At 48.4% G+C, this 13,976-nt stretch overlaps 1 protein-coding gene across 1 annotated transcript; it reads right to left on the bottom strand.

Moving 5' to 3' along the window:
- Window positions 1–1,025: 1,025 nt before the first annotated feature.
- Window positions 1,026–11,951, bottom strand: LOC105311372 (cytochrome P450 2B11-like). The gene is made up of 9 exons (XM_011387353.1): window positions 11,781–11,951; window positions 8,513–8,675; window positions 8,222–8,371; window positions 6,599–6,759; window positions 5,733–5,909; window positions 5,130–5,271; window positions 3,631–3,818; window positions 3,314–3,455; window positions 1,026–1,207 (listed from the first exon to the last, which is right to left on the bottom strand). Exons 1-9 carry the CDS (start codon window positions 11,949–11,951, stop codon window positions 1,026–1,028), a joined length of 1,476 nt encoding a protein of 491 aa, XP_011385655.1.
- Window positions 11,952–13,976: the final 2,025 nt, after the last annotated feature.

Below are 13,976 nucleotides of genomic sequence, written 5' to 3'. Positions count from 1 at the left end.
AAAATTGGCTAATTTAAATAATCCTGGTGGCTTTAAGGCATAGGTGCTGTCCCTAGTCGTCTGGTACGCGGCCCGGTACGGCGGCTCCGGGTTGACTTAGGAAAATCAATGTTACGGAAAACATTGACTTCGTGTGCGAGCATTAGCTCAAGGAGGCGGTTGGAGACGCCGGTTGGCTCCTATGTGAAAGGCAGTGATCCACCTTCTCTAGCAGTCAGCTGACCCTGGGAGGGGCAGTCTGTCCCCAGCCAGCAAGGCCACAAATGCAAAGAGAGAAAGAGGCCAGTCACAAGAGATCCCATAGTGTGTGGTTTTATCATACAGAATATGCAAAAGAGGCAAATCCAGGGACACGGAAAGCACTAGACTATAATCTTTAAAATTCTTGACGGTTTTTCTTCCGCGAATTTCTGAATTTAAAATCTATGGGGAGAGAACTTTGGTAAAGCGTTTGAGTGCTAGAGCCAGGGAGACAGAGCATGAATCTTGGTCCTCTGCTCACTAGCGTGTGACCTCACACCACGGACGCCATTGCCCGGCCTCTATTTCCTCATCTGTACGATGAACATGCTCATTGTACCCAACACACGGGGTGACCGGGTGGAGGATTCAAGCCGGATCTTGTATGCAGAGACCCTGGAGCACGGAGAGCTGACAACTGGAAGCTGTGGTTATTCTGATGAGGGAAGAAGTCCCTCAGGGGGAGCCCTGGCCTGGGTGGCACCACCGCAGAGACATCTCGAGCCAAGTTTCCCCTTTCAGCCCTCTCTTTCTCTCTCTACACAACACCTGGAATTCTCTTACTGGAGGAAAGGAAAACGCTTCCTTGAGTCTTTAAGAAGAGCTGCAGCATGGTGGAAGGAGGTGTGACTGCATGAAGATAGCAAACCAAGCAGGCGGAAGGATACTGGCTTGTAGCAGGTCTCTCAGACGCAGGAAAACATGGAGAAAGTCAGGTGCATCCCCTGCAGAGGTAGGGATGCTTCATGACCCTGGAATGATGTGAGCCTCTCCCTTGGAAGCCCTCAACGGGACAGGAAGCGGATCTGGTACACTGGGGGCAGCTTGCCCACTCCAGTCTCCCGGGGTGTGAGGTCAATGTCTTCAGGGGCCACGGGGCTGGCCACAGAGAAGTTCTGGAGGATGGTGGTGAAGAAGAGGAATAATTCCGCATGGGCGATGCTTTCGCCAACACAAATGCGCTTGCCTGTGGACACAGAGGATCACAATGTAAACCTGGAGTGGATGCACATTCTTCACCCAAAGCCCAGACACCTGTGTGCATTGCAATCCCACTGCATGGGACTGGCTTTAAGCTGAAATTCAGAGTGGACTTCTAGGGGAGCTCCCAAACTCTCTGAAAGCAGGTGCACATTGTAGCTTCTGTTGAGATTTCCAAGGGGTTCAGTTGAACCCATTGAATCTAAGGACCCTCATCCTGTTCGGGGTGTGTGTGTGTGTGTGTGTGCCTCCACACGTGTAGGTGTGTGCATTTGCAGAATGGTACCTATCTCATAGGGCTATTGTGAGGTTAAAGAAGTTGATATTTCTAAAATTTCTTAGGATAACACCAGGTCGGTGCTTAGGGTCCTGTAGGTGTAGTTAATGCTTAGTGTTTGTTTCTGGGTGTGGGTGGTGGGAAGTCTGTGGAGTGTGTATCTGCACTGTGTGTGAGTGTCTATCTCTGGCTTTTCTTCTTATCTCAGCCTGAGAACCAAGACTTCTGAAAAAAAAAAACCATATTGTACAAAAATTTGTGAACAGGGCTGATGTGCACGCGGTGGGAATCCATGGCTTCTATCACATTCTCAGAGGCGTGAGGTTCCCCACTTTAATGGGATGTAAACCACAGGCTTGGAGAGAAATGAGGACGAATGGGGCCAGAAAGCTGAGGCAGAGAGACCTGGAGCCTCTTCCTTCATTCAGTGGTTGCTGATTTGCAAGCTGATGACCTTGCAAAGGCCATCAGTTTTTTTCAAGGATGGGTCTCCAGGCACTTCCTGGATCTCTCAAGGTGTTAGATATTGTGCCTGAGCGCAGGTATCTGGGGAAGGGGTCACACATTTCCTGGCATATCCAGCAGTGAGGAGAGGAGAGCTGAGACATCCTGGGGGCAGAGCTGGTTCTGCTGCAAACAGCTCTATGACAATGGCTCTTTCCTGAGCAGCCTGTTGTCTCCCCCGTCCCCCATCCCCGCACTGGTCTTCTCCATCCCTGGGGCTGTCCTTTGGGCGACCTCTGGCACGTCTTTGGATCTGACACCATTTGGCTTGGTGTGTCTTTCTTTCAATGCATAGCATGTCCCCCAGCTCTCACTTAAGATGAAATGAGGGAGGAGGCCATTGCACCGGGCAGAGCCAGGGGCCCTGGGTCACTGAAAGCGCTGATGGAACTCAGGACTAAGAACTTGATTCTGGGGTCTTCCTTTATCCCAAAGGATGAGGACCCTGGGCTCAGGTTGTTTTCTAAATGGGGCCAGAGCGCAGAATGGGGATAGAGATCAATCAAAGCATGTCAAGACCCTCTCTGACCTCCCAGTGCCGACAGGAGAAACCTCAACTTTCCTAGGCTTTCATGGCCCTCCAGCTGGGCTCTTCACCCTTCTCTCGTTTTGTAATCCACACCCCAGGCTCCTTGGGTTCATCCACTTCAGGCTTTGCCCTTGATATTCCCTGTGCCTGGAAGACTCTTTCTGGTGGCTGATTGATACTCGCTCATGAGGTCTTGGCATAGAAGCCAGTGCTTTTCTTCACAGAACCCAGGAGTAGTCGTTATTTCCAATCGTGTGCTCCCAAAGTGCTTCAGAACACTTATCACAGTTATGATTAATAACAACAACAACAATAATAATAATAATAAGCACTTACTTTGTGCCAAGCAGTTCTAAGCACATTACAGGCATTAATTCCTATAATCGGATATTATTTTGTGGCCCTATGATGAATGTCCCTCTCCCGTGCTGGACTGTAAATTTGCCGAGGCAAGATCTGTGTCTCTATGTGACTTGTCTGACGCATTATCTTCAATAGAGCATTGAGTTTAGAGTAGTGCTGAATGGATATTTTATACCAAAGTGTAGAGAGGTTAAAATACTTGACCACGGTCCGGCTTACCAAGATGTGCCACTGGGTGGGGATCTCCCTTCTTAAGCCCTCTCGAGGGTTGTCGTGAATGTGGGATGGCATAATACAGGTAAAGCAACTGGCATATACTAACTGCTGACTCAAAAAAAAGGAGACTTCTCCTTGATGTCTCAAGGAGGGGAAGCCACTTGCACTCTGGTGTCTGGGAAGTAAGTGAAGATCCAGCTTACCTATGGAGAAAGGGATAAAAGCTTCGTTCTTCTTCACGGCCCCGCTGGCATCCAGAAAGTGGTCAGGGTTGAAGGTGTCTGGTGTTTCAAAGTAACGTGGGTCATAGAGAGCAGAATTCAGGATGGGATATACCTCAGTACCCTGAGGGATGATCACAAGATCAAAGATATTGCCATTTCTTTCCCTATTCTACTCTGAAAACAAAACAAAAATAAAACCAAACAAGAGGCCCTAGTAATAAAACAACAAGAGATCAGGTTTAGAGATTTAGAAAACCCAGGATGCCCACACAAGAAAGGTCACCAGCTGGCCTCACCTGCGGGATCATATACCCTCGGAAATAAGTATCTTTGGTGACTTCGTGGGGCACACCAATAGGGAGGAGGTCCGCAAATCTCTGGATTTCATGGAGAACTGCTTCAGTGTATGGCATTTTGGCTCGGTCAGCGAGGGCTGGAGGGCGATGTGATCCAATCACCTGGTCAATCTCCTTGTGGACTCTCTCTGCACAGAAGAGGGGGACCAGTGAACCTCATTGAAAGAGGCGTTTCAGCAGGGACACTGCTTCCTATGGGCCAATGAGTCAGAAAAAACTGTCGTCAAGGATTGACAGTCCTCAGAGCAACCAGCTTGGGCTGGGGGTTCAGAAGGAAAAGCAACAAGAATTCTCACCCACTGATAGCTAATGAATGTCGTGGGTTCTCTCCCCATGTGCACAAATAAATACTCACACGTGCACCACGGTTTCACCTAAAATTTCAGATTAAGAACTCAAAGTTAAGAAATAAAAACCAAAACTTTTTTTAATTTAAAAATGGAGAGAGAGAGAGGAAAAAGAAAGAACTCGTGGCTATGAACCTGTCAAAATTCCTGCTCTAATATGAGAGGAAAATGAACTAATATTGAATGCATGTGCATTATAGCACTGTTCTAGGTCCTCAGGAACATCACAGTGAAATAGATCAACAGATTAACCCATGAATAACTGGATAGATAAACGAATACAGCAATCAATGAATCAACTCATAAATAAAAAGACTAGTGAGTGGAAGAATGGTGTACGCATTTGTTTACACATCAATAGGTGAGTTAATAAATCGTTAATTAATAACTTGTCCAAAGACAATAAATGAACCTAATCAACGAACAAATCACATGAATGGACGGAGGGCTAGACTTATGGAAGAAGAAGTGAAGGAATAGTCCACATTAGTGGAGAAATAGGTAAAGAAAATGATAACTGGAAAGATGGCTCGATGATAAATGAATAAATCAAAGATGGATGAATAGAAGGATAGAGGGGGTGAGGATGAATTGAACGCCTGACCGATGGAAGGCTTGAGGAATGAAATCTAGTTCATCAGAGGACAGATGAACGAAGGAATGGATAAATAAGCCAATGAATCAGTGACAAATAGTTTATGCAATTAATCACTGTTTCAAAGGGTCAACAGATGAATGAATCAGTGCAAATAAAGAGTGGGAGGGTATGCTCTGGTGTGACTTAGAGATGAAAGAATCTGAGTATACCGATCGATTAATGGATAAAAGCACAGGTCGATGGATGGGCGGATGGGCGGATGGATGGATCCATCTTTAAGTGATCCGTCAAATCAGGGGGAGAACAGATTGACAGATTCTTCATTGTCCATCCACCGACAGAGCTGGCTTAGTTGGCAGCTCATTCAGTCCTGCAGTGCTCCTGATATGAGAGGGGAACGCTGCCTCTCTCGTTCGCGCAGGACCCCTACCCCACTTCTGCCGCCAAAAAGGGGCCAAAAGACGCCCCCGGTGGGCTGTCCCTGGCCCGCCCACCTGCGATGTGGGGATATTTGAGCATTAGCAGGAATCCATAACGGAGAGTGGTGCTGGTGGTCTCGGTGCCCGCGAAGAAGAGCGAGAGCACCGTGTGGATGAGGTTCGCCTGTTGGAACTCGCTGGCCGGGTCGGACTTCTCCTGGGGACAGAGGGCGGGGCTCGCGTTACGGGAGGCTGGAGCCTTGCTGCGCCCTCCTCCTGTCTCTGAGTCTCTCACGCCCTCTGGCCCAGTTTGCTTTGCTCTGTCCTCTGCACGTCCACCCATGTATCTCTAGCTCTGTCTCTCAGCCTCTCTTCACTCTGGCTCTGTTTTCAGTCCATCTCTTCATCTCTTCGCCGTGTTTGTCCCGCTTGCTCTCCCGGCCTCTTTCTGCTTGTGTGGGTACGTTTGTCCCTTATCCTGTCCTGTATTTCCCACTCCCCGGCCTCACCTTCTCCACTTTCTCCTTCCTTTCATCTCCGGGTCCATTCCCTTCCACATCTCCCCTCCCTTTTCCTAATCTCCCCTCCCCATCCTGCGTTCTTCCGTCCCCCCCTCCGTTCTTCTCACCCCCCCATCTTTTCCTCCCTCCCCCCACCTCCCTCTCTCCCAAATTCCACTTTGTCCATGCGGAGCAGGTAGGTATCGATGAGGTCCTGTGGGGCGCTGGGGTCCAGGGTCTCCCTGTGCTTCTCCACGCTGCGGCCAATGAAGGTTTTGACTTCCTCCATGTTTCTGTAGATTTGCCTCTGTGTGCCCTGGATGGACTTGAAGACACCGGGGAGGAACTCCAACATCTGCAGGGGAGAGGGGGCGGTGAGGTCCTCCTGGAGCTGAGCTGGCGGGTCACTGGAAAGAGGCAGCCCTCCTAGGCCTCAACACAACACCTCCGAGGGGAATCTCTGTCCTCTTCTGTCTCTGACACACACACACACACACACACTCACACACACTCACACTCACACACACTCACACAAACACTCACACACACACTCACACACACTCACACACACTCACACACACTTACACACACACTCACACACACTCACACACACTCACACACACTCACACACATACTCACACACACTCACACACTCACACACTCACACACACACGCACACACACACACTCACACACACACTCACACACACATTCTTTTCAACTCTGTCTCTCAAGATCTCTTTATCTCTGCCTTTTTTTAATATCGTTTGCTTCTCTCTTTTCCTATACTCTCTCGTTTCCAAGCCCTCATTTTCTTAGTCTCTTCCTCTAATTCTCTATTTCTGCCTTCCCCGTCGCTGTCCTTTCTTTCTCTGATCTCTCACCATATCTCTTTCCCTCCAGGTGCCTGTGTCCTTGTCTCTCCCCGTCGTCCCTGCTTCTCGTGAAACCGGAAGCTGCATTTCGGGGGCCCCAAAGCACATCATTCCTTTCCCCTGCTCTAGATAGCCACATCGTCCCCACCCGCCCTCACCCGCACCCTGACCTGGCTGGGGAAGGAGCTGCTGAGCACAAAGGACTGGTAGAACAAGTCAAGAAGCCGCAGGAATTCGGGGTCACTGTAGGCAAAGCGTTTCCCAAAGACAATGGAGCAGATGATGTTGGCAGTGATGGAGTGGAACAAGAAAATGGGGTCCTGGAGGGCTCCTAGGAGGAGGAGGAGGCGGCAGGTCAGGGAGCACAGACTCAAATGCCTAGCTGCTGCCCATCTCTGTGGAACTGTCCTCCATCACTCAGCAATGATAAAGAGAACAGGAGTAATGACGGCTAACACTCACTAGCCTGTACGATGTCCCAGGCCCCAGTCTAAGCACTTCCCACATGATTTTATTTAATTCTCACCTCTACCTTATGAGGAAGGTACAGTTGTGTTATTATCTCCATTCCATAGATGGGCCGACACAGAGGTCACGTAAGTTGCCCAGGGTGACCCAGCGACTCACCGCTGGGGCTTGGGTTCAGACCCGAGGCTGTGCGATAGGTCGTCTCTCAGGCCCTAGCCCTGACTCTGGCCGGGGAGGTACAACAAAGTTCCAGGGCAGGGGGAGCGCAGTGCAAGTGTTTATTTAGTCCATTGCATGTTCACATGATAAAGCTCTGCTCTCCGTGTCCCTTTTACGTCATTCCCCTGCCCTTCTTTTCTCCCACTCCAGAGGTCTCTGGCCTTCGGGAAATCGTTCTGCACTTGGTAATGGATGTCTGTATACGCCAGACATCCCCTGTTGGAGGGAGGGTGGGCTGTGAGCCCAGGTGTGTCAGGTCATCAGTCAGGGTGAGCCCTGTCTGAAGGTCTCAGCGGTCGATCTTCTCTTGTTCCTCTGCAGACTCTTTCCTCAGCTTGTCTGTCCCTCTACTTTTCTCTTTCCACCTCTCCAAGTCTCTTCCACTGTCTGTCTCTGCTCGGTCTCTCTTCCTCTGTCTCTCTGTCGGTGTCACTCTGTTTCCTCCTGTCTTTAGTCTCCGTCCCTCTGTCCGTTTTCCTCTGTTGCTCCCTGTGTTTCTGTCTCTGCCTCCTCTCCCAAACCTCTGTGTTTATGTCTCACGATCTTTTGCTAAAGGACCCTGTCACCTTTATGTCTCCTAAACACCCATTTAGGAAGCATCTCAAAACAACCAGAAATGCTCCTCTGACGGCCCATCCAGGAGCCAGGAGCAAAAACTCCAACTGCCCTCCATGCTTACTGCCAGCTCGTCAGGAGTTCGCTCAAGAAAACGAACACACACTTGGTCGTTTTCATAGTGTCTATAGTTCTCCCTTTTCTCTCTCTGCTTTCCTTCATAGAAGTCCTGTTTTTGTCTTTGATAGATACAGTTAACCCGTGAATTGGTTTCCCTGAACACAAGTAGACGACGTACTAATATCTAGGTTTATGTCCTTGACACTATACACCACATCCCTTCCGGCACCCTGTGTCCCTCTCCTACCCAGCTCTGTCCGTCTGCATGTTCTTCTGTGCGTCCCCATTCCTTTGTCTGATTGTCTCTCTGGCTCTTTCTTCCTCTATCTCTACCTCTCTCTCCGCTCACATACAGCCCCTCTCTCTGTTGCTTTGCAGCCTGCACTTGTCGGTTTCACTCTCTTTCTTTCCTTCCCACTCCCCAGGCTCACCCTGGGAATTCCGCAGCTTCTGCAGCAGACACTGAGCCTCCTCTTGAATCCGCTCCTCCACACTTCGCTTGCCCATCCCGAAGTCTCTCATGGCGGCCAGAGAGAATCGCCGAAGGGCCCTCCAACGTTCTCCATTGGCAAAGACCACGCCTGGGGTGTAGGTGGGCATGGGTTGCAGAGGAAGGTAGAAGGAGACTCTGGGCCTCTTTCCAGCCCTTATCCTCCCGTCCCATCTTCCCCTATCCCCACCCTCCCATCCCCATTCCCTCCTGGTGCCTTTGAGGCCCTTACCGTATCCCTGGAAGACTCTATCAATAGCAGCAATTCTCCCCCGACCAGAGAATGCCTCAGCTTGGTCCACCAGGGCCTCCCGAATGCTGTCGATCCCACAGAGCATGACCACGGGCTTTGACCCCAGGTACACCGTGAAGACGTCCCCATATTTGTCTCGTTGCTGCCAAGCATAGCAACACCCAGGGTTGCTATTAGTGTGCGCCTCCGTGGTCATCCCAGTCGTCGAACCATTAAAACACTTACATTTGGATTGGTAGTTAACCTCTGCCCGGAAACCCTCCACCCCAGTCTGCCTTTCACCTTCCCAGGACCCAGCAACTAAAGGATTAACCCATGACCCAGCCGGGGCCTATTTGATTGGTTAGTGCCCCAGGCCATACAGATGGTTAAATATCTCTGATATCACCCCCATCTATACTCTTGAGTCTGGCCAGATCTCCCTGGAATCGCAACTAGAGAATCGTTCTTCTTCAACCTGCTGTTTGTCTCTTGACAATTTCCTCCAAAAAAGTACGCTGAACCACCCCGTTGGTAGACATGAAGGGCAAGCGATGGCCCTCTGGTGGTGATTGTGAATCTGAAAAATCGTTAACATCATTAAGCCTCTTGGGAAACTGCTCAGTGGGTTTTACTGAAGCAGAAAGTTCACACGTCCTTCATGATTCATCAGCTTCACTCCTAGCTACGTACCCCAAAAATGTGTACTTGTATTCACCTAAATAAAGAACAAGGAGATTCATCGAAACCTTATCAATAAAATGTTCAGCACCGTCAATAGAGGATAATTATATAGTGACACAGCCATGCCAAGGAATACTACACAGCAATGAAAAAGAACAAACCACAGCTACACCCAACAACACAAATGAAACTCACAAGCATCATGTTGAGCATAAGTAACCAGATGCAAAAGAGTCCATAATTCTATTTATATGAAGTTCAAAAACAGGTAACACTACCCCGTGCTGTCAGGATAGTGGGAGGGTAGTGACTGGAAGGGAATTTGATGGGGGTTCCTGGGGATGGGCCTGTTATTGCTTATGTGTATGTTATTTATGTGAGCTTGTTTGTTTAAGAAAATTCACTGAGCTGAGTACTCAAGATTTGTGCACTTATTAGGGTGATATTAAACTTCAGTAAAAAAAGTTAACTTATAATCATAAAAAGGTTAAGCTTACTGAAAAATGTCTCACACTGATCTGCAAAGCCTACTCACTGGTCTCCCTACTCCCGTTCCTGTCCCTTCTGCAATCATTTCACCACCGACCCCAAAGTAATCTGATTAAAGTGTCAATTAAGTAATATCCCTGACCTGCTCCAAGCCCTCAGGTGCTCCTGCCTCAGCGAGAATAAGATCTGAAGTCTCTACCACGGTCCACGCAGCTCTGCATGACGTGGCCCCGTCACCCCTCTACTTCTCCCCTACTCGCCCTGTGCACACTCAGATTCAGCCTCCTCATTGTCCCCAAAACATGCTGAGCTTGCTCCTGCTTCTGGGTTCTTGCACCAACACCTGCCTCTCTCTGATGCCTTCCCCCTGCATCTTTAAGGTCTCTGCCCAGAGATAAAGCAGGATGGAGCCTTTGCAATCCAAAGCAGCTCCCACCACGTTCTAAAATAGTACCCTGCTTTCTTGGAATCAGAGCTCGCCTCTATCTCATATTTCCTTATCGGTTTATTTTGTATGCCCTGCCCAATGCCATACCTAGAACATTCCCAAGCACACATAAGATGTCCAGTAAATAAGTTACCTTTGAATGAGTGCATAGAAGAATGAGTGGATCAAATTAGCTGCCGTTTAAGGAGCATTCACGGTACACTCTATGCAGTGTCCCATGTTACTCTCACAACCGTCTTACGAGGCACTCGTTCTTACTGTCACAAAGCCAGAGCTGTCTGACTCCAGAGGACTTGGGAGCATATCGGGGAATGGAGGAGAGGACGGCCCCCCTCCCCAAACTGTCCCATCAAGACGCCCAGTAGCTCGTGCCCTCTCCTTCCTCGTTCCCTCTCTCCCTCCCCTGCTCTCCCTCTCCCCTTCTGCCCCTCTCCTTCTCCCTCTCTGTCCCTCCCTCTCTTTTGAAAGATTCATAGAAGAGCTTTAAGGGTCTGGAATTCTCAAATTTTAATGCAAAACTGTGTGTGGATGTTGGGAGGGGAGGGAGCCCACAACTTTAATCAGATTCTTAATGGATTTCGGGATCTTGGTTATTCCAAACTGTTAGGCAGCTTCAGTTTATGAGGACACTGGAGGTAAAGGAACGCTGTGCCACCCCGGCCTCCTCTTTGTGAAGCCCCAGCCGTGTGACTGTGGACAAGTGCTTTCTTCAAGCTAAGACTCACTGCCTGTACCTTTAAGATGAGGATAACACTTAGGCCACAGGGTTCTTGTGAACAAGACCTGACGAATACTTATACCGATGTAGTAAATCTTAGCCACATAAATCCAGAAATTTGCGGGAAAGCACGGTACACTGTGGTACGTTGAAAACAACGAGAGCTAAATAATGCCTACTTAAGGTCTCCGCATATGTGATAAAACTCTGTTAAAAACAAAGGAATGACAAGCCCAAGATTCAGGAGCGTGGTCACCATGCCGTGAGGGAGGGGTGGAGACGGACGGAGAAGCAGGACACAGCTGGAAGTTGCTGTCATGTCTCAGTTCTCCCATCAGGAAGTGGGTTCATGGGCAGGGATTACATTATTGATTAATAAATGGACGTTCAAACATGAAAGCACCCTGGAACGCAGGGATACAGAGCCTAGTCGATACTCCCTAATGTCAGCTGTTATGTTATATCGCTCGCCGGTAAGCGAGCTCGTCCTGGCCTGCTACGTGCCTTCCTCTCCATCCATGTCCTGGCCCTGCCATGAACCAGTCTTTGCCCTCTTTCGTTGGCACAGGAAAAACCTGTTTGGCTAGTGCCACTGCCCCCTTTTATCTCTCTTCCCGGGGCAGGCAGGTGCCCAGGGACTTCGTAGACAGTGGCAGAAGATGTGAAATTCTATACCCAATTCTCACGCCACGACACCGCCTCACGCCCCCTTGCCCACTCCTGAGACAGCACCCATGCACTTCCGACCAAGCGGGACGCCTCTGACTGTCTGGCCACCATCCACCGTGCTTCATCTCCATGCCTTTTACGGCTCCAAACTTCACGTGACCCACCCCTGAGCCTGGAAGTGTGCCTTTCTCCTTCTGGTGAGTGACCCTCAAGTACAGAGACTGCGAGTCATCCTTAGCCCCCCTCCATTTGCAGCTCACCTGCAGGAGGAATTTGAGTAGGCCTCTTCTGCCCATCTGCAGAATGTTCCCAAAGAAGGGCAGAGGACGGGGGCCTGGTGGGAGGCTGCCATGTGCCTTTGTGTGGCGCTTGGCCAGGAGAAGCAAGAGTCCTGTGAGGAGAGCCAGGAGGAGGAGGACACTGAGCTCCATGGTCCCAGACTGACTGCCTTCCAGCCCACGACAGTCTCAAGCCGGGCCTTTTATCCTAAGCCTGCCCCCTAACTCGGTTATGTAACCTGATCAATTCCCTACCTCCCCAGAGCGAGACCTTGAAAGAAAGGTGCTGAGTTCATACTTCCTGCTCAGGCAGCCCAGTGACCTGCTCACTCCCCTCCCACATGCCCCAGGAGATACTATGATGGTTACCAAGATCAGTGGGAATGAGTATTCACACACACACACACACACACACGTGTGTTTGTTTTTGTGGGTGTATTGAGCATGCACTGTCTACATGTAGTTTTGTTTGTGTGTTGACGCTTGCATGTTTGTCCAGGCCTGCTTGCATCTGTGCATATGCTTATATGATTTTTATACAAGATGTGTTTGCATTCTTGCGAATGTGCTGATGTGTTTCTGTGCGTGAAGTGGCATGTGCTCATGTCCATTTTTGCACATGTGCAGGCTTATATATATTTCTGTGGGTTCAATTGGAAAGGGATGTTTGCATTGCCGTGGTGGTGGTCATGGTGCGTGTCCCTGTGTGTGAGTCTGTGTGTGCTCATGTGTTTGCGTGTCTCCCTGTCCTGGTGTTTGTAGGGCTTTCAGGTGCTGAGGAAGATTCATTCCTTTAGTTGTCTGTCCTCCTCCATCCTATTATGGGTAGGAGTTATGGGAGAAACAGAAAGAGTGGGGCGAGACCCAGAACCGGGAACTCAGGTGTGGACGGGTTCCGGTGGGAAAGAGGAAGACTGAGCCCGGCAGGGGGAAATAAACTGCATATAGTTAATGTGTACAATTTGATCCATTGTGACGTATTATATACCTGTGAACCGTCATCACAAGCGAGATAATGAACATATCCTTCAGCCCCCAAAAAAGGAAGCAAGAAGGTCAAAGTGAGTAGTAGAACATATGACGACAGCACACAAGAGGCTAGAGTGATATGAAGGGACCACAAGCCAAGGGATGCAGGCAGCCTCCAGAAGCTGAAAAGGGCAAGAAAATGGATTCTGCCCTAGAGCCTCCAGAAAGGAACACCTGGCTGACACCTTGATTGTAGCCCTGTGAGACTCATGTAAGATTTTGGACCTACAGAACTACAATTAATAAATGGGTGTCGTTGTACATCACTAAATTTATGTTAATTTATCACAGCAACGTAGAAAACAGATACAATCTTCCTTAATTTCTCTCAGCAATATTTTCAGTGTACAGGCCTTTCACATATTTTGTCAGATTCATTCCTGTTTCATCTTTTGGTGCAATTAATATTCTTTTAAATTTTCTATTTCTCATTGCTCATTGTTAGTATATAGAAATACACTTGATTTTTTTTTTTTTTTTGGTCTTGTAGCCTACCATCTTGCTAAACTCACTTACTATTTCTAGTGGATTTTTTTTTTTTTGCAGATTCTATCAAATTTCCTACATAAACGATCATGTCATCTGAGAATAAAAGAGTTTTATTTCTTCATTTCCAATCCAGACGCCTTTTATTCCTTTCCCTTGCTTTATTGCACAGGCTAGAACCTCCAGTACAATCTTGAATAGAAAGTAGTAAGAACAGACGTCTCTGACTTGCCTTCAACCTTCAGTCTTTAACTATTAAGTATAACATTAGCTTAGGGGGTTTTTGTACGTTTCTTGTATCAGGTTGAGGAAATCTCCTGATTCTTAGTTTGCTGATTTTTTTTAAATCAGGAATGGATGTTAGATTTTATCGAATGTTAGCTATAATTTTAGTTTGTTAAGATGGTGAATTATATTAGCTGATTATGAAATGTTAACTCAACTTTGCCTTACTGGGTAAACCCACCCGGTAACAGAGATAATTCACAGGATTTATAAAAAGTATTTTCCTTTTAATAGATTGTTGGATTTGATTTAGTGGAATTTGATTTGGAATTGAAGGGTTCATGAAGGTATTGTTCTGCAGTTTTCTCTTTCTGTCATGTCTTTGGTTTTGATGTCAGGGCACTACTGGTCTATCGGAATGAGTTGGGACATATTTTA

Source organism: Pteropus vampyrus, unplaced genomic scaffold (genome assembly GCF_000151845.1).
Source record: "Pteropus vampyrus isolate Shadow unplaced genomic scaffold, Pvam_2.0 Scaffold1000003543, whole genome shotgun sequence".
Lineage (NCBI taxonomy): Eukaryota > Metazoa > Chordata > Mammalia > Chiroptera > Pteropodidae > Pteropus > Pteropus vampyrus.
The sequence above is the reverse complement of the archived record's forward strand: the minus strand, read 5'-3'. Positions and strand labels throughout refer to the sequence as shown.